Here is a 25476-nt window from a genome sequence, read left to right as displayed (position 1 = left end):
AAACAAATTTCTTCTGGCATTTTAAAGTTGATTTGACAGTTTTTCTTAGTTTTTTTTGGGTAGCAGCAATTAACGGTGCTCCAAATATTAACATAAATCAGAAAAAATATTAGTAAAATTGAAAAATGTGAAATAAAACCAACAAATTTGAGCCCATGGGTTCTCCAGAGTTAAAAGAACAAACATAAAATGGGAATTCTGAAAAATTACCACAGAGGGAGGCAGAATAGGAGTTAAAAATGTTTATATTTAGAAAATAATTATTCTTGTTTTAATCAAATGTATTCAGCACAGAAGTCATGATGTGTTTATTAACAAGTCTCTTTCTCATAATACAACTCATCATTTTAATCTGATTCTTGACAAATAGCCTCATAATGGTGAAAATTACCAATCTTTATCTGGATTCATTTAAATAAAAATCCATGTTGCATGTAGTATGGAAATGGCAACATCGAGATAGTTTAGTCTATTTTTCCTCACATTAAATCTTAAACATGTTCATCAAATGTACAAAAAACAAACAATCTCTCAAGAAGCAATCAAGAATGTGTGCAGCTCCGGAGACAGAGGATCCATAAAGCCTCCAAGGTGAATCTACAGCAGCTTCCTTTACAGAAACTGCTGTGCATGCCATAGAAACAACAAGACAACAGAATCGTTTCCATCTCAATATGCTCATTTACCACAGCAGGGCTGCAGACAAAAGAAACTCAGAGGGAAGTTGAAATAAAATGAAAGGATCCGGCCTGCAGGAATCACCACAGAGGACATCTTTCTTTGCCTCTTTAAGAGCCTCCTCCATCAGTCTGTTTTCCCGGGTCAGGCAGCAGCAATGAGGAGCGACACAGGAGTTATCTGCTCCCGGTATCTAATCTCCCCGGGCTCTCTGAAGAACCCGGAATCATCCTCTCAGCACCGACACGGCCTAAAAGATCAGAATCAGCAGCAGCACAAACTAAATTCAAGCTGTCCAGGTTTACTGTTAAAGGTTTTCCTGTGCCAAAAAAACAGGAGGAGGTGGAGGTTCCCGGTGCATATGGAACAACTTAACAAGGATGTAGAGAAATGATAAAAACACATCAGGGTAAAAAGCAGAGAGTTTATAAATATCTGAAAAGTCAATAAAAGATGTAAACTTAATCAAATACCTGCAAATATTTAGTAAAGCTGACTATAAAGATGCAAAAATCTGTTTTTCTTTTGGGTAATTTGAAAATATTAACTGTTTTTAAATCATATTAATAGATTTGCTAATTCATTTAATACTAAAGAAGACATTTTTATTCCATGTGTATACTGGCTTCATTTGCAGCATTAAAGAATTAAACGTGTGGAGACGGAACAGAGCTGCTGACCGTTTTACCGCTGTTCCTGCTCTAATAGCAGCTGATTACCTGCGTCAGGTGAACTAACTGATCCAGGTAATCAGGAAGGTGTTCGGCAGAGGAAGCTGGAAGAAGAGCGAGGTTGTGCCGCGTTGCTACCGAGGCTATTCCAGCTGCTCCCCCCTGAATGAAATCCTCCAAAATGTATTCCTCAGATGAAACAATTACACAGATTACAATGCATATATGTGTATTTTTAGATAATCGTGATTTCCCATCAATATAGTCTGATTTTGGGGGAAAAACACAAAAGTTCTGCACAACAGAGAAAAGTCAAGATTAAGCATGTTTTAGAGAGTGCAGAATTACACATTTTGGAGATGGCTGATGGTTGATTATTTGTTTTCAACGCCGTCAAGCAAAGTGTCAAACCGGTCGACCATTAAATTTGCTGGACATGATTGTGATACTTTGACCCAAACTACATAGGTGGGTCTGAAAGCTCCAGCAGAGAGCGTCAAACGGGTCTCCCCGGGGGTCTGTCCGGTTCTGCTGTGCATCGGCCACGGTCTGGTGGAGGCAGACCCAGTGGCGCCTCCAGAAATTTTTCATGGGGGTGGCCAGTGGGGGGCCACATTAAATCTTGGGGTGGCACACAAAAACCATGAGCTATATTTTTAAAATTCATTCTACCAAACGTAGTAAAACAACCTTTAGAAGACCAACAGAAAGATAAATGCCTACTGATATTTTGTAGAACATGAACTTATAGTAGATACTACTAGTATAATAACTAATAGATACTAGTAGATACCATTAATAGATACTACTACTGATATATATATATATTTTTTTGTTTATATTTAATGCTTTGGTGTGTCTGCTTGGGGTGTTCGGCTCTTGACTGAGAGATATCTATAATGAACAAAAAATTAAATCTGTTGTTCTGAAATAATAATAAAAATATCCTTCTAATTATTAATTATATCTGTAGACATTTCTATTCAGACTTATAATCATGAAACATTTTTATTAATAGGGTAACATAATTCTAACTTCACCAGTTGGTCCAGGAACAGGTGGAGCCCCTGCTTATGCTGAGTTCTGCCTTGTTTCTCTGACCAATGATGCTGACTGTCCCTCGTCTGATGCCGTCTCATCTTTGTCTTCCTTATTCTCTTCTGTCATTCATGCTGCTCTGTCTCATCTTCCTCCTCCTCCTCACTACTCCTCTGTTGCTCCCCTACCATCTCTTTCACTCCTTCTGCTGCACTTTTATTCTTAAAATAAGAATATATGTTGAATTTCTCTTCATTCTCTGAAAATGGACAGACACAAGCATCAACTAATGACTATAGGTAACTCTGTGGAAACAAAAACACATCAAAATGTTGCGGTAACACAACAACAAGTGCTTAAATAGTGCCATGAAAATGAGTGGCTTGTGACAGGGACATCCTTTTTTTACTTATTAATAAGAAGTAATGACACATCCACCGCCGCTGATGATGTGGCGTATTTGCACCAAGTATTTGCACACTGGGTTTACATGTTTTGCAGACCGCATGTTTTTTACACCTTTGCAGCTGTATTTATTTAAAATTTAATATTTATTTCTTTATTTCATAATAATTTTCAGTGATATTTTTAATTATTTAATATAAATGTAATTTGTGATGTCCTTTATTGATGTTATATTATACAGATTATTTCTGAATGTCGTGTTGCTGCCATAGATAAATGAAATTTCCCCATTGTGGGATTAATAAAGTCATCCATCTATCCATCTATCCATCCATCCATCCATCCATCCATCCATCCATCCATCCATCCATCCATCCATCCATCCATCCATCTATCTATCTATCTATCCATCTAGCTATCTATCTAGCTAGCTAGCTAGCTAGCTAGCTAGCTAGCTAGCTAGCTAGCTAGCTATACAGATCTAAAGTACAGTAAACAGATTGTTAAAGACCCACGGAAAATATTTAACAGGAAAAGAAACGTAGCATTTTGGGATGTGTGATTGTGTGTGCGTGCGTGCGCTCTCGCGCGCACGCGTGTGTGTGCGTGCTGAAACCGGTGCTCGCGCGATGCAGGAAGAGAGGGGGGATAGCGCGTGTGAGGGTGTGGAGCGCATACACGCGCGGTCAGTCGCCGTTTTGGACTTAAGGAAACAGTAATAAAGAAAGTTTATCTTTAGTGACTGAGACTGGTTCTTTTGTCTGACCGGCCCGGAGGATCTGAGGGTTCGAACGCGGAAGTGAACCACGCGTCTTATTCATTCTGCGTCCAGCGGCTCCTCTGTAGATGTCTGCGCACTCAAAGGCAGCAGTGAGGGGAGGGGGTGAGGGCCGGTTTAGGTGATCAGAGCGACTTGCCGCTTGCTAGCTGTGCATTTGGGATGAAACGCACAACTGATGCTACCACAGCTTATAGTGGCTACTGGGGTGGCCACTGGGGTGGCCAGGTGTCGGAGAGGGGTGGCCATGGCCACCCCTGGCGGCGCCACTGGGCAGACCACACAAGTAGGAATATGTCGTAGGAAATATCAAGATCGTTGACTGGCTGAGAACCCGTAGAGAAAAAAAATGGTCATGCACACTTTTTTTTTCTACAGGCACGCTGCGGACGACAGGTCATAGTCAACATTTATCCAATATGTAAGGGTCCTAAAATCCTGCAGGCTGTACAAGGAGCCCGTTGGTGCTGTTCACATGATACATGTGCTCCTGGATGCTGCCTGACTGAAATCAGACAATCAGTGTAGTTTGTGTGGACATCCTACAGGCCATTAGAGTCCGTACAGCTAAGGACTAACATCTAGAGTGTGGCATAAGGACGCAGTACGACAGCATCACCCGTATGCCATAAGTGCACGTAACTTCCATTAAGGCTTACTTTACGACACACTTTCCACACGCACGCAAGTGGGACGCTCCATTTTTATGATTTCCCTTGAGGTTGCTGTACGAGCCTAAAAGGAAACAGCAAGACACACCTGTGCTCCCCTGCAGCACAGGTGTGGTGCTTCTCTCTATGACTCTCCATGCACCTGGACACCCCACAAAAACAAACCAAGAACCCGTACGGGTCAACACCTCTACCCGTGCATGTGACTAAGGCTTTAAAGTCCCACTCTGATCATGTTTTGATCTCTTCTGCTATCTTACAGCCCATGACATCTCAAACCTAACGTTGACAGTGCAGCAAAAATGGCGAGCAATATCGTAGCCGTTGTAGCTTAACATCACAAATATGATCTTGTTTGAACTGTTTTCTGTTTAGGGTTAATTTTCTTTATGTATGTCCTCCTTCATCAGAAAAATACCACAAAAACATGTTTGAAACGCCAAAAACCTGATATTTCTTGGGGTGGGTGTTTAAAATAAGTTAATCAGAGAAATTCTGTGGAGCCATACAAGGATCTCTGTCAAAAATCCAAATACTGTTTTTTTTCTATCTCCCTATTTAATCCTTTATGAAACCGTATTTACAGCCTTTATTTTCAGTTAACATCTTTATGCACCTGAGCAGTGTGAGATTTTATACGATTAGATGTTTGGTTTGGTTTCTCAGTATGAATAACATCTTCATGCCTCGGGGTGTTCCGACACCCCCGGTGGATGTATGGTAATGCCTCAGAGCAGTTTGAATCCCCACATTCAGCAGGTTGCGGGACGGGCAGTCATGCCGCATGAAGTGGATGTTGTGTAGGAAATGGACAGCTTCTTTTTGACGCGCGGAGCGGCTGACGCTCTGTTCAGCTTGACTGAAAGCACACCATTAAAAGTCATATGGAGCTGTTTGCAAAGAGCCGAAACGGCCTCCCATTATCTCCGTGCTGTTAAAAGCCGGAGCAGAGAGAGCCTTTGTGTCAGGAGGCATACAGAGGGGGGGTGGAGGAGGAGGAGGTGGCGAGGTGCAGCTGAAAGTGAGCCTCAGTGTCTGGTCAACAAGTGGCGAAATTCCCCCTTCGCTCACATCACACCCTCCCTCCCTCCTCCTCTTCATCCTCCCTCTTCCTGTGCTGGAGAAGCTCTCAGGAGGTCACAGATGAAGGAGGGAACTGGGAGCTTCTACTTCATCTTTCTAAAGACACAAACTCTCTCCTGCTTGCTGGCTCTGGGCAAAAATCTAGAGGGTTCAAACCAAAGAAAAAAAGCATCTTCAGAGGAACCGTACGGCTCTGGTTTCAGGCCAATCACAGGAGGTTTTACCTGCTGGGTTCCTCCACCCTCCTTTTCTCTCTGCCTCTATTAGTGTTGACATTGATGAATGGCAGGGATTACAGGACAGACTGCTGCTTATCTTGATCGCAGAATAAATGTGATCAAACAGAGACGTGGATGGCATCGAGGCAAATCGCTGGAAGATGGAGGTGGATGAGGCAGCAGTGGTGGACGGGCGTCTCCCTGAAGACGCCTGATGTTTTGCTTCGTGCATTATGCTGGGATTATTGCTTAAAAAACCCACAGACTGAACATTTTCTTGCATTTTTGGCTCTTAGAGTTTGATGCTTTTGCAGCTAAAAGATGAGAATTGGGAAGCTAAGACTTCAGCTTCTGCATGGACAATCATTTATAACTCCACTTAAAGTACCATAAATATTAGTATCTTAGTGACCTCACATAAGTATGAAGTCTTTTTTTACATTTATTTATTGACAATCCTGTTATTTTATTTGCTCACTGGTGCTTAATAGGACAATGAAGAGGATAAATTTTATTTTTCCTATGTGAAGAATACACATGTATAGTTTTAGTTTGCATTTGTAAGGTTTCCTACTTCAACCCTTGTGCTGGGTCCAGATGACCCCCCCCCCCCCCCCCCTTCCATTGACGTGTTCTCCCTACCATTACAAAGGTGGATAAAGGTGGAAAGATTTCATGTAATCCATGGACACCAGTGAAGATCACAAATCATTGAAGAAAAAAGGTTCAGAGCACTGTCTAGTGGGTCTAGATGACCCCACTTCCAATGGTAAAGTGCCTAGGATAGCACAAGGGTTAAAGTGTAGACCTAACTTGGTTGCTCTGAACTCTTCCAGAAGAAAAACCCTACAGAGCCAGACTTGTGAGACATTTTGAAGAAAAAAAAAGGTTGACGACAATCCTAATTTGATTTCAGCTGTACAGAGTTTGAAAACTCTTCATGCAACAGGAATAGATTTCCAGAAAATATTAGAGACCTATACTTTGTTTAAATGAAAAAGGGATCAGAGAGAATTTTAAAGAATGGGCCTCTTAGTGCTTAGTCAGGACTTCTTTTTATTTTTACTATACCAGTTTAATATTATAGTATAATTTAAATCATACCAATTTAATATACCTGTGCTAATAAGGCAGCACGATGTGCGGTATTAGTGATCAATATTGCGATGACGATATAACTTGCGATGCATGAACAAACAACAAAATTATGGAAGCATTTGTGTAGCATAAATTAAAAATAATAGTCAAAACCAGAAAGGCTTTTTCAATTTCAAAATGAAGCTTCTTTTTTTGACTCAAAAATAAAATGAAAACTCAGTACTTCAAAATGCTTTTTCATTTTCTACCTAAAAACCGCTTATTCTGCGTCATAATTAAAGTGAAAATGCAAAGAGGGGATTGCATTTTCATATCCACCCTGCAAATAATGTCGCATATTTCAATTCGATTTAGCCCGTCAACGCCCCGCCTCCCCTCTGGAATGCTAAGTTGAATTGAATTAAGGGTCTTGCCCAAGGGGCCCCACTGATTGATGTCAATTGCTCACCATCGATATGGTAATTGCCCCCAGTACCATTGTTTATTCCCCTCCGGGAATCAAACCCTGGATTCCAGCGTGGCAGCCTTGTACCTTACCAACCGAGTTACCCAGCCGCAAAATGTCAGGAAACTGAACAAATTTGGATGTAAACTGTTTTGGGTGTTTAGTCTTTAAGTGAAAGGATTCTGTATTAAGAACAAAATGTAGTAAAGCAGCGTTGTAAAGGTGCTACCCAACCTCGCCACCCCCCTTTGACCCGCCCTCACACGGTAGAACCGCTGCAAATCCGCAGGGAGACAATATCGTTGGAATTATATCATAAATAAACACAAGTCAGAGACACACAAAAGACACAACTTTGCTGAACCAAAAACAAAAAAAGTGTCATTTAACCATTTTCCCAACCAACGTCATTCTGAGTCGGGTCATGGCAGACCCCAGAAACCCCAGAGACCCCAGAGGCCAACAGAGGCCAATGAGAAGTGACACCCTGAACGGGACGCCTACATTGAAAATGATCTGTATTTTAAAGTTTTTTTGACATCTGATCTTCTTCCCAAAAACCTTCCCATTAAAGCGCTGATTCTGTTCCCTGTTAGTCCAGATTTAGCCTCCGAAGTGTTTCAGTGACACAGCAGAGCAGCAGCCCCTCGCATGGAAGACAGTGATTAGGCATAATGATGCAGGAGCTGTGAGACCAGGAGTTAGTGGATGTTTACTTTCAGCTTATTACAACTTTCCAAACAGAAGTTGCGTTTAATTTGGACTCATACAATCTCGCGTTGTGTGCTCATTATAGACGCATGGAAAGGCCGTCCTTCATTCTGTTGTGTCTTTTTCTACCGATTCAAACAATGAAGCATCCAATAAAGCTGCATGTTTGGATGCAGAGCCAAATCTTGACATTTAAGCAGATGAGTCAGGGCATATAAATACAGCAAATCGTCGAGTAAAGTACAGACTTTGGCCGTAAAATATGAATGCAAAAGAAAAAGCATCAAAATCAAGGTATCCTTTCAGAGAGATATTTATTAGATGTTCCTCTCTATTTAAGGTATTTTGAAGGATTTCAAGAATTCTTTCTGACATCTTTGTAATAAGAAACAGAAGAACTTTCAGATTTTGTGAATACTTGGGTATTAAGTGGAACCTGCTGTAATCAGAGTACTCTCACATCTATGTAGAAATCATGTTCTGGAGGCAAAGCTACCTTATCTTCTACTCACAGCAGAGGAATAGAAGACATATTTTCTTTAAGAACTCAAACCCAGAGCTGGATTTCAGACAGAGGGGGTGTAGTTTTGAAGGCCCCCAGGAATGATGGGCCATATTTTTGAACGGTCTTCTGATTACGCGTTTGATTATCCAAAGCTGTAATCAGAAGACCAATCAGAGGAGGATGCAAGCTTGTTGTCTAGGGGCCCAGACATCCCATAATCTAGCCATACTCAAACCCTGGTGTAGTTCTTCTGGAACAGCATCGCGTCTACATACATTGTCTTGTTAAACAGCTTCATTTTGCTGTGCAGTTTGCTGCACAGATACAGCAGCAGTCACTGCCATTCACGCAGCAGCAGAGCGGCTTGAACCACACCTCGACCCCAGCAGCAGATCTGACATGCTGCTGCAGACGGTCAGGGAGGCCCTTTCCATCATGACTGCATATGCAAAACTGGACTGAGTGGCCCCTTGTGTTCCAAACAGGAAGTACCCGCTGGTCCCAAAAAGCAGAAACCTCATAAAATGATAAGTTATTTATTTATGTATTCAATATAGCGACAGAGCATAATAATAAACATTTCTGTCAATATGCCAGAGTTAGCCAAAGGGCTATTTATCATCTGCAGTCCCTGGGTACATGTTAAAATCGCCCTAAAGATCAAAATAAAATTACATATTTACATAACATTACATACATATATTAAACAGTGCATTCAATAACATTAACAGTTAACCTAAAAAAAAAATTGGTGATATAAAAATCCAAAATCAGACAAATTTAAGAACATATGCACACATAAAAGACAAGACAGCCAGGATCGGTGAGAGGAGGTTTACTCAGTGTTGACAGCTCTGATTGTCAATGAGCCATTTCTTTAATTGTGTCTTGAATAAATTTTGCGTTTTGATTTCTGATAGTTACGGGTGTGAAGTTCCACTCAGTAGCACCTCTAACAGAAAAAGCAGTCTGACATAAAACGCTTTTTCTGAAGGGAACGATACAGTCTCCTCTGACTGCACTCCCAGTTCTGTTGTGATCTGCTGTCCGGATGTTACCAAACTGGTGAAGAGGCCATGAAGCCATGAAGATGAGAAGCCAACTTCAACTCCGCTGTCATCCTGTTTCACTCCTGATTGGAGAGAGTGGTTGCCATAGAAATGTAGACTGAACCGTCCGACGCGATGTTTCCGCGATGTGCGTTAATGCTGATAATGCACACTTTGAAGGACTAAAAGTTCACCTCTCACCGCTTTGTTTTTGTCCAGACGATGAAGATAAAGTTTGCTTCAGAGAAGCCAGCGCAGTGATACAGAACATTTAAGCTACCGGAACTTCTTTTTTAGTGTGGATTACCACTTTTTAATGCACACCCAGCAGCCAATCAGAATCGGACCATGGTATAAACTGAACCAATTTATGCTACGCCATTGTAAAAAAAAAAAAAAAAGATGAAATAACAATTTTTAAAAGTTTCTGCGTTTTTTTCCTTTAAGAGTTAAAAAGGACGCAGTCCTGGACCAGAATCCACGGGTCCCTTCAAAGACACAGAAACACAATTTCCACTGTTAAAGATCAAATACACAAAGTCTTCAGTGAAAGCATCAGGATGTGAACCAGATGATGTCCAATCTTTACAGATCACACCCTCCAGATTTTATTAGGTTTGTTGATTTATTGGAGGATTGGATAAACTGATCTGGAAAATAAGGTGGGAAAATGTGATTGGAACTAAAAGGAAATGTTCTTTTCTGATTTTTTGTTTTGTTTTTTTACTCTATTTTCTCGAGAAAAAGACGAAACTGAGTCTGAAAAGAATCACTGGCGTTCGACATGCGTCGTTTGGTGTTTTTCTTCACCTGAAAGTGGTTTTTATTTGAAAAGACTTGTTGCTTGAGTCTAATAAAAAAGTCAATGTGATGCAGTGAAGTGGGAAGACAGGAAGCGATGACTGTGGCGGCGGCGTGGAGGCTGGCTGAAGTCTGACAGCTTTTTATTTGTTAGTGAAACTGAGCATAAATATGACCACAAATCCAGATGTCAGGGTTCCAGGCACTTTTAAGAGGTTCATCTAAATGATGATAAACAGACAAATGAAGAGTCTTAGTGTAGATCAGATATTATAAATAAAACTTTCAAAACCTCCTTGTCTTTCAATTTTCAGGAAATAAAAGGTAATTTATTAGAAGTGAAAAATTGAAAAGCCAGTTATCCTGAGAGGAAAGTGTCTGGCCAACGCCTTCGTCGGCTCTAGATTCTCTCATCTTCTTGGCGGCTGCCACATCGGCGACACCACCGCCACATTAAGACGTGCAGAAAGACAAGACGGTGACAGAGGCAAGAGGAGGAGGAGGAGGGAGCGCCATGAATGACACACAGCTAAAGAGGCCGAAGTGAAGAAAACAAAGTGAGAACATGACTTTCACATAGCAGATTAAAGAAGAATAACAGGTGCAAAAAGTGTCACATTTAATAGGAAGACGACACATCAGGCCTCCTCCGAGACGCTGCCGAGCTGTCGCACGCCAACGTCTTCCTCCAAAAGCAGAATGAGTGGCATCTTTGTGGAGCTAATCAAAGCCGACACTGGGAATACAACTCTTCAGTTGTAATCTATTTGCAGCAGCGACTCTGAGCTTCATTTGGAGTAGATTTTATTTGCAGTGTTTGTCTTCCTGAAAGTATAATTTGGTTGAGCTAATGAGCTTGACGTGTCGCACGGCTCTGGGCAACACAGACATCGCAGCTTATCAAGGGCTCACTCTACCAACACAATACCATTACACCTAGAAAGAGGGTTTTTTTTCTCCATGCTGGTGAATTACAGCTCAGTAATGTCAGAGTAACGCTTCCGGCTCTAGGATCTTCACTGGGATGTGGCCTCGAAATGACGATGAACAATCTTGAAGGAAAGCAGCAAGGCAAACGTACCTGAGGGTTCAAGAGGAAGAAACGGACTAAAACTGGCCAACTTTATGATGATGATGTGAAGTCGTGATCCTGATGTCTAAAACGCCCTGAGATGGAACCAGGAGCTGGAACTTTGGTAGGTTCAAGCACCCTTTGACCCCAAATAAGATGGATGGGTTCCCACAAAATACAGAATGTATACCTTACTAACATTCCTAAAGATGGTAAGGTCAGACACATACAAACTAAAGTCTCAAAAAGTATTTCAATCGTAAATAAATCTAAATATATATTCGGATACAACAGTAGATATTTATTGTACTGTTCTTTAATATTACCATATTTCACCTACTGCATAGAAATTTGGGGGAATAATTACAAGAGTTCACTACATCCTCTCTTTTTACTTCAAAAACGAGCCGTCAGAATTGTACATAAAGCTGGATATCTTGATCACACAAACAATCTATTATATCAATCAAGACTTTTAAAACTGTATGATCTTGTGGATTTTTACACTGCGCAACTTTTATACAGAGCCAGTTGGAAATCGTTACCATTCAACATCCAAAGTTCTTAGAAAATGAAGGAGGAACAGACTGAGGGGATGTAGGAACTTCAAGATCAAACTGATAAGAACCACAAAGAAAAGTTTCTGTGTGTCGGTGTGTGGTACTAAACTTTGGAACGGGTTAAGTAATGAGCTCAAACAATGGGATTTTTACTAAAAAGATGAATACTAAGCATTACCACAAAAAAACAGTTTTAAAGATAAATCCCAGCAAAAGAAAACACTCAGACTCCGGATTACTAAAGGTTAATCTTGATGTTGTACAATATAAAAAACAAACAATAATGTGCAAAAAGTAATAAAAGCAGTTCAAAGCCGTTCCAGGAAGATTTAGCAAGTGGAGATTATGCTTTTACTGTAAATTTCCACTGTTTAAACCAGAGCTGGAAAGTGTTGTGGTGGCAGAAATGATCTAAATAATAATCAGCACTGGCAGAGCAGAAGGTTTTCTGCTGGGAGCTATCATCTCCACATGGTCAAAAGGTGGTTTGATAGGCGGCGCATCCTCCTCCTCGCTAATCCCCCGTCGGAGGTGACAGCTCCTCCTCTGAGCACCATTCCCCTGGACGCAGTGGCAGCTCGCTCTCAGCACTGATAGCGTATCATTTCAAAGGCAACATGGCTACGACGCCGAGCCCCCCCCGTCTTCCCCAGTCGACCTCTCTGAGCCGCCCAAACACAGAGAGCGGTTAATCTCAGCTTGGGGCCATCTCCAGCACGGCTCTTCTGTGTCGTGGAGGGAGACTCACAGTGGGTCTCTGCTATGAAAGCCCCCCTCGCTCTCTGGAGCTTTCAGGTGGCTTGCTGCTCCAGCATCCACACTCCTGCCACAAAAACCCCCACTGTACTTGCTCGTATCTTCCTTCTTCTCATCAGAAATCCCGTCGTGTGAGCTTGTGTAATGTCATGGAGGTGTATCTGTGTTTACACGTGCATTTCCTCTGGGTCTGCGGGCAAAATGGTGGCGTCCGTATCGCGAAAAAATGGCGACAGAAGTGACTTCATTAAAGCATTTTCCAAGGCTTATGTCACTCCAGTTCACTGAGACAGTCAGTGGTCCATCCATCGATGCATCCATCCATCCATCCATCCATCCATCCATCCATCCATCGATGCATCCATCCATCCATCCATCCATCCATCGATGCATCCATCCATCCATCCATCCATCGATGCATCCATCCATCCATCCATCCATCCATCCATCGATGCATCCATCCATCCATCCATCCATCGATGCATCCATCCATCCATCGATGCATCCATCCATCCATCCATCCATCGATGCATCCATCCATCCATCGATGCATCCATCCATCCATCGATGCATCCATCGATGCATCCATCCATCCATCCATCCATCCATCGATGCATCCATCCATCCATCGATGCATCCATCCATCCATCCATCCATCGATGCATCCATCCATCCATTGATGCATCCATCCATCCATCGATGCATCCATCGATGCATCCATCCATCCATCCATCCATCCATCCATCGATGCATCCATCCATCCATCCATCCATCCATCCATCCATCCATCGATGCATCCATCCATCCATCCATCCATCGATGCATCCATCCATCCATCCATCCATCCATCCATCCATCCATCGATGCATCCATCCATCCATCCATCCATCCATCGATGCATCCATCCATCCATCGATGCATCCATCCATCCATCCATCCATCGATGCATCCATCCATCCATCGATGCATCCATCCATCCATCCATCCATCCATCGATGCATCCATCCATCCATCCATCCATCCATCCATCGATGCATCCATCCATCCATCGATGCATCCATCCATCCATCCATCCATCCATCCATCCATCCATCCATCCATATATCCATCCATCCATCCATCCATTCATCCATCCATCGATGCATCCATATATCCATCCATCCATCCATCCATCCATCCATCCATCCATCCATCCATCCATCCATCCATCCATCGATGCATCCATCCATCCATCGATGCATCCATCCATCCATCCATCCATCCATCCATCCATCCATATATCCATCCATCCATCCATCCATTCATCCATCCATCGATGCATCCATCCATCCATCCATCCATCCATCCATCCATCCATCCATCCATCCATCCATCCACTTGAATGAAAGGATGGACAAGAACATAAAAATCAAAATATTTCTTTAATGTTTAAAACCAAAAGAGAATCACGGAGTAGATTGTGTGCTTGACAAATTTTACGAACCCAATATTTACATTTTTTACAAATACCTATCATTTAAATATCTGGATTAGGAACTTCAATGAATTAAAGATGTTCAGGAAGCTGGGAACTGCATCGATAACAAAACCAGAATGCTCTCATCCAATCAGAGTTCCTCTTTTCCGGAGCTCCAAAGCTTTCATCGGTTCACTTCAGAGGAAAATGAAAGTTTGAAGTGACTGCACTGTTAAATCAAAGAGAACTAAAAAGTGACGTCTTTCCAGTTTCACCCATTTTTCTAAATGACGGCTGATGGAGGGTTCTCCGGCTCTCTGCCTCTCTGGGGCAGAGCTGGAAGAAACGGGGGGCTGGCCGAGGGCGGGGGTGTTTGCGGTGCATAAATAATGGAAGCGCCTCAGAAAAAAACATGTTTTGAGTGTAAAGGCCTTCTCCCTGCGAGCCGCACGAAACACATTCCAGAAATCCTCCAGGTCCATTCCTGGGATTTGCTGGAAGACACGGCTTGATTTTGAAGGACAAACCCGGAGTCAACGGACTTCTCCCTACAGAGCAGCCAGATTCATTTTCCTCATCATATGAGGTCTTTAGGAGACCGTTGCCATGGTGAGGCACTGGCAGGTTACAGGAGGACAGGTGTGCCAAGCAACTGAAGAAACCTATTATTTTTAAAAATGTAAAAAAAAAAAAAAAGCCTGTTTCAATTTTCCCAGTGACTCTGAAGCTCAGGTGATGAAGCCTGTGTGTGTGTGTGTGGGGGGGGGGGGGGGGGCAGTATTGTAGGAGGTAACTCGCTGAAATTAAAGCTCTTAATCTGCAATCCAACAAATGAAGACTTTGAGGGGACCGCAAAAAGACCTCTGGATTCATTAACTTGCACTTTTTTTGTGTTTAAAATGTTTATTTTCTGAGTAGTTTTTGCATTTTTTAAGGACTGGTCTGTTTTTTTTGTTTTGTTTTTTAACTCAGCTCAGTTGTTCAGGTATAGAAGTTTTTTTTTTTAGTCTAATCCAAAGATCCGATCCATGATATCTGACCGGTGATGAACACCCAGCCTCTTGTGGCCTTGGATGCTGCTCAGAATGAATTAATTTTTCAGAGTGAAGACAGTTTACTGAGAAGGTGGTTTTAAACTGATATGTTTGTGACAGGAAACAATCAGGGTTTCAGAAAAAGAAGCAGAACTTGTACCTCGGTTTTTATATTAACCATGTGTCGACCCATAAAGAAAAGCGAAGAAAAATAAGACAAAGTTCAACCTTAGAAGGAATATTAATTGAGTTTCTTCAAAATTTAAGTTTAGACTGAAGAAGTTAAGTCAAGATACAATCACTCAACTTCAAGACAACACAACCTGGATGAAGGAGAACCTTCAAATGACAAAACATTTAGATTTACTAAACAAAAGCCAGTTCATATCCTGGAGTTCTGTATTTTAAGCACATCCGTATGCAATTTTAAACAATTTTCCAACACTTTGAATTGAATGAAGACAGTTTTCATTGGAGTGAATTTCCTAGGAGGTTTCTGACCCCAAAGAAGCTGCCAACAACATGAAATGAAGAGCTTCATCTCCGACTCCACAGGCCTCTGCTGGGATGTTGAGCTTCAAATAAATCTGTGGAAACTGTTTCTTCTCCAAAAACCTCATTGTTTGCAGGGCAGTTCTCTGAACAAACCTGTTGGAACAGCCAGAGGAGACCAAGGTGGAGAGGCTGGATCCTGATTGGTGGCAAAAGTTCGAGACGGACCATCGGCACAAACCCAACACAGACGCTAAAAGTCTCCCTTAAACTTAAGCTCCATAAAGCTCAGAAATGTTTAATCCAACAAAAAACTTCTATTTGATCAATTCTCCAGGTCAAGTGAGAAAAAAGGTCAAACTGCCATGATTTGCTTTATTTTCTATCTGAGAAAAGTCTAACCTGAAACGGAGAGTTGTTTAAGTGGCTTGTTCGCTTTTTCCCCGACAGAGGAGGAAAGAGGACGGAGGGACCAAAGACGAGGAGAATCAGTGCAGGAAAGGCAGCGAGCAGGAGGAGGAGGTGAAGACGCAGACAGACATCTGTTTCTGGGTTTCATCCGTTCCCACTGCGGGGAACTCAAACTGAATCCACAGACGCAGCTTTCACAAACATCATCTCTGGATGATTTTGTTGAGCTTGTGGAGCAGAAATATGAACAGAATCAAGGAGGAAAACGGTGAACTTTATAGCCAAAATGAACGGTTGTTCCTGAAATCTGGTCAGATATTTCCACGGACATTGAATTTTTTTAAATAAGTTTCATCCGTTATTCCGTTGGAGATGTTTCATTGTTAGCTCACACATTTATCAGAAAAAAGCACAACATAGATGAGATTTCAGGGCGACTCTACACCTGATAGTTGATCTTTTTGTAACTTCACACCAACTGCAGGTGAGGATTTAGGAACAACTTCAACTCCGCTGTCATCCTGTTTCTGAATGAAGAACATTTTCTGGAGTCGGATCGAGATTAGCCAGGAAACAAAAAAGTCCTGAGAACGTGATCAAATCTACGCAGGAACGTGTGTAGAAAAGTACAGAAAAGCACCGTAACTGTGAAGCAGAGAAGGAGAAATTCTTCAGCGGCGATGAAGGAAACCGTCCCAGACTACAGGTCACAAGGAGACTTCCCTGAACTTCAGGCTGGACGTTGAGGACCTCTCTCCGGCTAAGAATGACTGATCTGGGACCGCAGATACATAACATTCCCCTCTTCGCCTGTCGTCTTTCTCCTCCTCCTCCTCCTCCTCCTCCACCCACACTGTGAGAAACTGCCAACAGATGAATCCTACCAAGTGTTTTCCTGTGAGAAACGTCTGTCTTTGAGTCTGAGGGTTTTCTGCTTTGATGGCAACGCTGGCAGCAATGTGTCTGATAGAAGATAAGCAACACTCCTGCAGACGTTCCCCGGCATCATCATCATCATCATCCTCCTCCTCCTCCTCCTGCTGCTGCTGCCGCACAGGACAGAGTCTCTCCTTCGTCTTCAAGATCCAAATTCCCAGAATGTCCTGGTGCACTTGAATTTCTCCAACCCTCTTATGCATCTGCAGCTTGGATGACAGGTTCTGCCGGTGGGTTTCAGTCACAGAAGAGCATCTGAGAGGAAGCGGGCTTCAGAACATGAAGGTAAGAGCAGAACAAAACCCGTCTCCCCTCCCCACAAACACCTCCACTGAAGAAAACAAAGCACAGAAGAGGCAGACGGCGCTTGAGGAAAAAGACAGAGGGAGTCCTTGACTGCCGGCTGACCCCGCAGCGCGCTCCTGCCGATTATGAAGAGAGCGCAGCGAACGGCGGAGGGAGAGGAGGGGGATTGCAGTCGACGGTGACAGGCGAGGAAGAGGAGAAAATGATGAAGGACACGAGAGGTCTGAGACCGCGTTGTCAAACGAGGAGGCCGACGCGGAAAGAGCTGTCATGTTTCGACAGAAATCGGAAGGACGTGTGAGATTTAACCACTCAGCAGCATTATGGGTTCCTCCAGCAGCCGAGCGCCTTTCAGACAGCTGGAGGGACTTTAATTGCTCTGTAAATAAATCACTCATTTACATTTTTTACTCAATGGCCTTTTCTACAGGAAGCAGAAAATCAGACGCATCCAGTGAGCAGCTGAACTCCGAGATTCAATCCAATTTCTAAAACTGGGAAAGGTATTGTCTCACTCGGATGGAGCCTGAAATATCAGAATTAGGGTTTCAATATTTAAACAAGCACACATTTATTAGGATTGGGCTTGTTCCACCTGTCTCTGCCTTCCAGCAGGTGAAGCACCTCAACGTGGGCTTGGAACTCGGATCAGCTGTTTGGAGGTCTTTGGGAACATTGCTGTTCCACCATGCAGGTCTGATGGTCAGAAAGCAAACCTAAAGTGTTTTTGTGAGGAAACGTTGTCTGAAAACGGACTGTAAAGAAATGAACGGAAAATGTTTGCCAAGAAATTGACAAACAAAAAAAATTCACACACTCTTTTAGTTACTGTGCAGAGAATCCGTGTTTTTAACTGAAAATAGAAATGAGGGATTTGCTTTGTCAAAATCTGTTATTTTTAAATCTTTCTGTCAAAAAAAGATCATATCTGCTCTATAAATGTTTTTATTGCGCTCATTTAACTTATAGTAGATGAAAATTGTTAGATAGGGGATATCGAACACTTTAAAAACGAATCGTTTTTAAATAATCTTCACAAAAAATCATTTCAGATCATCTCTAAGAGTTTTCTGTCAGATTTGTTTAATCTGATTTGTTTCAGAATTTGTTTAATCTGATTATTGAGCAACAGCGCTTTGTTATGCCGACCCTGTAGTGTTTGTGTTCATTCAACAACTGAAGTTTATCCTGATCCTCAGCAATGACAGCTCCATTCTGTTCTCTCCCAAATGTTTGCTGAACAATTTTAGGTGAGTTAAAACCTAAAAGGTTGCATTTTTGTTTGACTCATTTATGTCTTTTATGGCATTAATTCATAACCAGCTGAGGGCATTTTTAAAAGAAATACAGAATCGGACAAAAGATTTAAAAGAAATTCACCAAAACAGTTTCCAGCTCCGCCTCTTTCCATACTTACAACTGTAAAAGCAGATCTTCCATAACACCTTTAAGGGAATAACTTACTTTAAGTGCAAACAAGTGATGTTTAGTGCAGCTAAGACTAAATGAAAAAGTCCAAAAGGGCAATAAAGTCTGATGGATCCTCCAAAAAAACTCTGATGCCACACAGAAGCAGCAAAGTTTCACATTTCAGCCTCCAGCTGAAAACTAGACTCAGAAAAACAACAAACGTAAAACACAGCTAGAAACACAGACGCTTAAACATTTTCAACAAAATACAACTTAAAACCCTTTAAGCTCAGTTCAGCAAAACATTGCAATCTGGAACCAGTTGAAGAAAAATAATTTCCAGTTGTTCTTGGGAATAAATGGCTGCACTCCCAGAGAAGCAAAGAGACAACGACTGTTTGAAACAAAGAAACTGATCAAGTCCCAATGAGGCAGCAAAACGCAGACAGAGTTTATGACCATGTGAATGTTTTCTGTCATGTGATCCTGCTGAACAGCCACAGTCAAACTAAAGGCCAGTTTCCATCCAGGCGTGAACACAAACCCGATGCACACAAACATCGGAAAGACCGGCCAACCTTACGGATCCGTACGTCAGATGGGATGCAGATCGCTTTGGTAGCACGTCTGAACCCAAAGTGCAAACTGGCTCCACCAAACCCGATGCAACGAAAGCCAAAAACAACATCTGGCGTCAAGATTTACGATAATTGAAGCCGACGTTAAGGATTTCTTCCCCATTTTTCCAAAGTGGCATTTTTTTCTAGATTGCTTAGCTACAGTGATTCTGAAAAATAAAAGACCAGGGTTGACTTTTCAAGCTGGAGCAGTTTATCCGCATCAGACTTCAGGTGAGCGTTCATACCTGTCCGACTGAAGTGGAATATCTCTGGTCCGGCCAAACAGTCTCAGTGTGAAGCTTCATTTGAACACAAAAGTCTCAAACGTTTTTTCACGTTATTTTCAATCAAAGCCAGTTCCTCACATCAGTAGATCTCGGTATTTTCAGGCCCTAGCGTTCCATGGCCACACCTTTAACACCGCCTGACCTTTTCCTGTTGCACTCTTCTTGGTTTTCATGGCAGCAGTCACAGGACCGCATTGATTACCACAAATCTAAAGTTTCTTGTCTCTTTTCAGCCTCGTGTTTCGGTGCAAAACAGCGTTTCCTTTGCTGCTTCATCCGTCAATCAACCTCCTTTCAAGCAGATTTGCAACCACCACTTGGTGAGTTTTTCAGGACATTGCGGCGATCATGTAAAGATCCCCACCGTCATGTCGGAGCACCGGCTGCCATCTCACAGGAGCGGCGAGAGCATGGAGAGCAGCAGGCGGGACATTTGGCGTCTGATCCAGTGGAATAACACCAGTAAACCCCACAATCTGCTGATGCTTGTCACTCAGGCTGCTTTGGCCACTCTGAGATATTTAACAGTCTAATAACAACAGTGGGATTGTGGCATTGTCTCAAGGCTTAAGTGTGTTTGGAGTCCTCCTCCTCCTCCTCCCAGCTTCAATTATGGAAGCATCTTCTGAAAAAGCCATTTAAGCTGAGAGGACAGGAAGCTTCAGCACAGTGGACTCCGGCTGCATCTGGGCTGGTTTGGGATTTAAACCTGCGCATCCAGCCACCTAATTCCTCTCCAGTTCATCAAAAGTGATGAGGAGCAGCCCTGATTGAAGCTCCAGATGCGGTCCAGCGGCCCGCAAAGATGCCCAGTGACGTGTAAATTAGAAAAAAATGGTTTAAATCCAGTCTCAGATTGGGGGGGGGGGGGGGGGGGGGTTTAGAACTGAGCTGAATTCTGTGGGATGTCAGAGATAAGATGAATCTCTTTCAGAGAATGTAGTGATGGGACCGGATCAACTGTTAGTTTTGCCTCCGTTTTTTTTCTTCTTCTTTCACCAACTTTGAGTGTTCCTGTTTGGCAAAATGGCTCATTTACCCTTAATTGATCAATTAAAGCGATTGATTGTCTGGAATAATTGCCTTACTTTCTCTTAATTAGAAGTTAATTGAAAAGTATCGGTGACTTAAACAGCATTAGGGCCGGTGAAACAAGGAGAATCACAGCGATTGGTCAAGTTAAAGATGTGGCGCTTTGGATGTTTTTAGCAGATCATTAACATTTTTCTCTGCAACAAACGGAAAAACAAAATCTGACGGTTTGGGCTCATAAACCACCAACAATAGGCCAGATTCTCATGCAGTTCCAGGAAACAATGAAACTTTCCATGAGATGTCACTGTGTCTCTGGTGGGATTTAACCCAGAATTCATCAGGCATGAAGAAAAAAGCAGAAAAACTGAAAGCAGCACCTTAGTTAAAGTTGGTCTTTTGTCATTCTTCACACTAAAACATCACTGTTCAAGAACAGAAAGTCCAAAAGCAGACGACTCTACAGCCTTTACAGAAAAATGACTGAGTATTTTAAAAAGGAAATAAGGACTATGATGACATTTTGACCTTCTGGACAATCTGATGGACATTGGGAATCAAAAGTATTAGAAGGACTCCACCGCCATAAGAAATGATGAGAAGGACAAACATCCACACTGCTGCTCACTAACAGAACAAAGACGACTGACTGTGAGTCAGAGCTGATGTAACACCACGGCTGAAGAGGCGAGGAAGGTCAGGGGTCAGCAGGCTGCAGGCAAAACGGATTCATCGTGACTCAAGAAAAAACGAGGACGGGTTTTGGACAAAAATAAAAAACTCTTGAGGTGAGCTCAACAATAATGAGGAATCTTTTTGAAATCATCCAATCTGCATTTCACCTCCACTAAGAAGGCTGGAAGGTTCCTGACCTTTCTGATCTTAACCTAGGATTTTCGGTTGTTCATAAAATGGATTTCGAATCTCCTTTTCCAACCATGGACGACTGCAGAAGAGGCCAAACAAGTGGATGTGTTCCTAGTGGTGCAATCCGAGCCTCACGAGAAGAGAAAGAGCCTCTCCCCCCCTGCAGTGAACTCCTATGACGAGGTTTCTGATCACTAAAACGCCCTCAGATGACAGCCTGCTATGAGGAACCACAAAGGGATTTTTGGAGCAAAATGATGGACAGAATTTGTTTCTCCTAAATCTGAGAGCCGACTCTGCCTGCCTGACACCTGTGAAGCTCTGCAGGATCAGCCAGGAAACAGAGTTTTTCTGATGCAGCCAATGATGAACACTTGGAGAAGCTTCAGGTGGATCACTCTTTCCACTGACATCACCAGCTGATGTGGACAACAGGAGGATGAGGAGCAGCGGTGAAGGCTTCAGCTCTTCTCTGGGGGGCTGTCTCAGCATCCACCCCCCAACCGAACAAACCTCCTGAGCTTACATTTAAAGGATAACTTTGCGGCGGGCAGACTCGTTTTACGCACAAAAACCACTTTATTGTCGCGCTAAAAATCCGCGTTAGCGTTGATGTGGCTCAGAAGGCGCGCGCGCGCTGCGCTCTTTGTTGCATGAGCGCAGATGGAAGAATTATCTGTACCGTCGTCCCCCCCTCCACCCCCGAAAAGCTGCGTGCCAGAGGCGGGTCGGACACTCACCGCTCCCGGAGGGCTGGTTCGCCACGTCGTGGTGTCCAGCTTGCCTGGTGGAGACACTAAGTTGCAGATAAAGTCCCAGGTAATGTAAAGTCCCCAGCAGCACCCTGAACGCCCCCATGTCTCCTTTAGTTGGCTCTGGATTCTTGCCTCCTCCTGTTTACATGGGGTGCAGTGCGCGTGGAGAGAGGTGCGTTTCTAAATCTCCTTCCTTTTTCTTTCTTCTCGCATCCAGCTGAAGGGTCCGACTGAGCGGCGCGGTGTGCGTGCGTGCGCGCGCAGCAGCCTGACTGACTCACCGCGATCAACCGGCGCTACATGCGGCGGAAGGAGACGCCCCTGTAAGACAGTGGCGCGGCTTGCACAGCGAACATCCACGATGAGAGGAGTGATATGAGACCCGTCCACCGCCCATGTCAAAGACGTGATCGACACCGTTTGTGAGGGAAAAGTTCCAACTCCAACATTTAGTAAGAAAGGTCTTTAATGAAACGTTAAAGCTTCAAAACTTAGAAATTATATTTTAGAATAAAGCCTGAGCTGTGAGGCTTCATGTTGGAGACTCAAAGCTCTCCAACCCTCAGACTAAAGTTCTTCTGAAGGATGGATGGAGGATGAAGAATAGAGGATGAAGACTGTGGGGGTCATGGGTCATATGTTTTAACGGAGGGAGTGGGAAGGGTAAAAAGATGGGTTGGGTTTTCACTGTAACATTGTGTGTTTTCAGTTTTTAATGTTAAAGCGCTTCGAGCTCCGCAACTGCGTGAGAAGCGCTGTTTTATAAATAAAGTTTAATTGATTGATTGAAGAATGGAGGATGGAGTTTCCACCCTGATCCTCAGGCCGCGCGGTCGCTGTCCATGGTGCTGAAAGTCTGAACGGCAGAAAATCACAGCACGCAGAAACTCGTACGTTTTTTTAAATCACGTAAAACCAGATATTGACATTGTAATTGTCTTTAAAACTAGCCGCTAGTTGACAACAAGCTGATAGTTTATAGTTTTATGTTTTTCAGAATAGCTTAACTTTTGTTTTTCAAGACATACAGAGGTGTTAAATGACACAATATGAACTCAAAGTCACTACATATTTATTTATATGCTATATGAGCTTCAGAAATACTTAACTAATAACAGATGTGTTATGTTTCCTGTTTTTATTGATCATGCATTCTCAAGAAATGGAGAATCCCCCATCTAGTTTCAGAATAAAAAAGTTATTTCATTTTTGAAACTATTTATCAAATATTATGGGTAAACTTTACCTCTAAAGGGAAGATAGTCACGTGATGTTCTATTTTTAAGTTATTTAATATCACTCAGTCTTTATTGCTGTTTGGAGAGCAAACACTTTTAATGGGAGGAGTAATATCTAACCTAAAGGACTCCTTCGGAGGAAAACGGTAAGTAACACAAATCTATCACATACATGTTTTTAAAAATATTTGTAATTCAGTCAGATGCGAACAGAAACAAAGGTGAGGTTCCTAGATTTAAGTCAAAAACATTTAAACATTTAGATTTTCTTTAATGAGAATAGAGTTTCATGTTCTCATTTTTTTAAGAGAACTTCAATGTGATCTCTAGGAATTTATGTTTTGTTTAGCTTTGGAAAAAACTTGTCAAAACCTGGAGAAACTGTTATTAAAGTCAGAACAGTCAGTCCATTAGAATGAAACATTAACAAGCAGCCCCATAAATATACTTTTATCTTCATTTGAGTCTTCAACTTTTAGTTAAAAACACAGTTACTTTATTTCTAGTTTTTTGTTGTTATTGTATATTTCACTGTGAGAATTATTGTTACACAAAACTGTGATAAAAATGGAATACATTTGAAATACAATTTACTTAATCTTACTTGTATCATTATTTCAGAAATACTTTTACCAGAGTAATATTTTTTGACATGCCGTGACTTTTATTTGAGTGCAGCCTTTCAGTTTCTCCACCTGCCTCTGTATGTTGGTCATTAAACAACAACAAGATTATGTTCTGAGGCCATTTAACAGCTAGTCTGAATACAAAAACAGACATGATTTGTTCCACTACAACTTTATTTATAAGGTAAGTTTAAAAACAACAACGTGAATCCAATTTGTGATAGTAAAATAAAATATGTGAGGATACAAACACATTTATGAATATCGGGAGAAAACCATAAGAAGTTAAAATGAATCAAAAAGAGAAAACATGAAAGCGGAACAGACACACGTGTCTTTTAGAGTTTTAATGTGTTGCTAACAACAATTGAGATTCGAACATACTTCAGAGGATGAACCCTAAAAACGGATCTAGGATGTATAGATCCATAGATCTCATCAAAGCCGTTTCCAGCCCACAGCTCAAACCCTGTACCTAAACCTAAATAGGCTTCAGCAGCAATAGCTTCTTGTTTTCGCTCTGGGGTTCATTTACATCAGCTAACGCTGAGCATTCATGTTTATTTTGTTTATTTTGTTTATTTATTTGGAGCCCCATTAGCTTCCACAAAGTGGTCGCTAGTCTTCCTGGGGTCCATACACAAAAAATACATACATTTTACCAATTTCACAAAAACCAAAACTGATTTCAGAAAATACAGTGACTAATTCATCATATTTACCTTAAAAGCTTCACATGTTAAAATAAGTTAAAACAATTTCATTTTTATACCAGCATATCAAAACACATAGCAACATAACCTCAACAATAATACATAGCATATCATTCAAATTGTTAGTTATTGTAAGTGGTCCATTTAAAATCTTTTTGAAATGATATTTGTTACTAATAAGCCTTGTCCTTACAGACACTTGATTCCATGCAACAGAAGATCTAAACAGCACTGTTCTTCTCATATAGTTAGATCTTGAAAAAGGAACAATCAAATCACCAGAGCTGACCTGACGAGTTTGATATTGGTGACAATACCCACTGTATAAAACTTTGTTTACCAAATATTGTGGACATTTTTTAAAAATGACATTGTGCATTAAGCATTGAAGACTGAGTTGTACTTTGTCTTTTACCATCAACCAACCTAAAATGGTGTGCATCTCGTTCACATTGGTCCAAAAAGAGCAACCAAGAGCCACCCTGGCAGCTCGATTTTGGGCAAGTTGTAATTTTTTTAGATGCCCCTGTGTCGCACTAGACCAAATGACTGGGCAATACTCCAGATGTGACAAAACCAAAGACTGTACAACTGTCCTCATGACTGAAGGTGGACAATATTGCGCACACCTCCGAGCCAGGGCGATTCCTCTGCCCATCTTGGATACTATATGATTAATCTGATCTGTCCAAGAGAGCTGATCATCTAATTTGATGCCCAGAAGCTTGGTTTTAGTCACTTGTTCAACTAAACT

At 42.0% G+C, this 25476-nt stretch overlaps 1 protein-coding gene across 1 annotated transcript in view; it reads right to left on the bottom strand.

Moving 5' to 3' along the window:
- Positions 1-22415, bottom strand: part of vstm2la (V-set and transmembrane domain containing 2 like a) — a 44261-nt gene extending 21846 nt beyond the window's left edge. The window contains exon 1 of the mRNA XM_004070260.5: positions 22131-22415. Within this exon, the coding sequence (XP_004070308.1) occupies positions 22131-22248 (118 nt within the window). The 5' untranslated portion in view covers positions 22249-22415. The remainder of the gene's footprint in view (positions 1-22130) is intronic.
- Between the last annotated feature and the right edge of the window lie 3061 nt (positions 22416-25476).

Source organism: Oryzias latipes, chromosome 7 (assembly GCF_053564925.1).
Source record: "Oryzias latipes strain Hd-rR chromosome 7, Olatipes_Hd-rR_3.1".
Taxonomy (NCBI): Eukaryota; Metazoa; Chordata; class Actinopteri; order Beloniformes; family Adrianichthyidae; genus Oryzias; species Oryzias latipes.
Note: the sequence above shows the minus strand (reverse complement) of the source record. Positions and strands in the feature narration are given on the sequence as shown.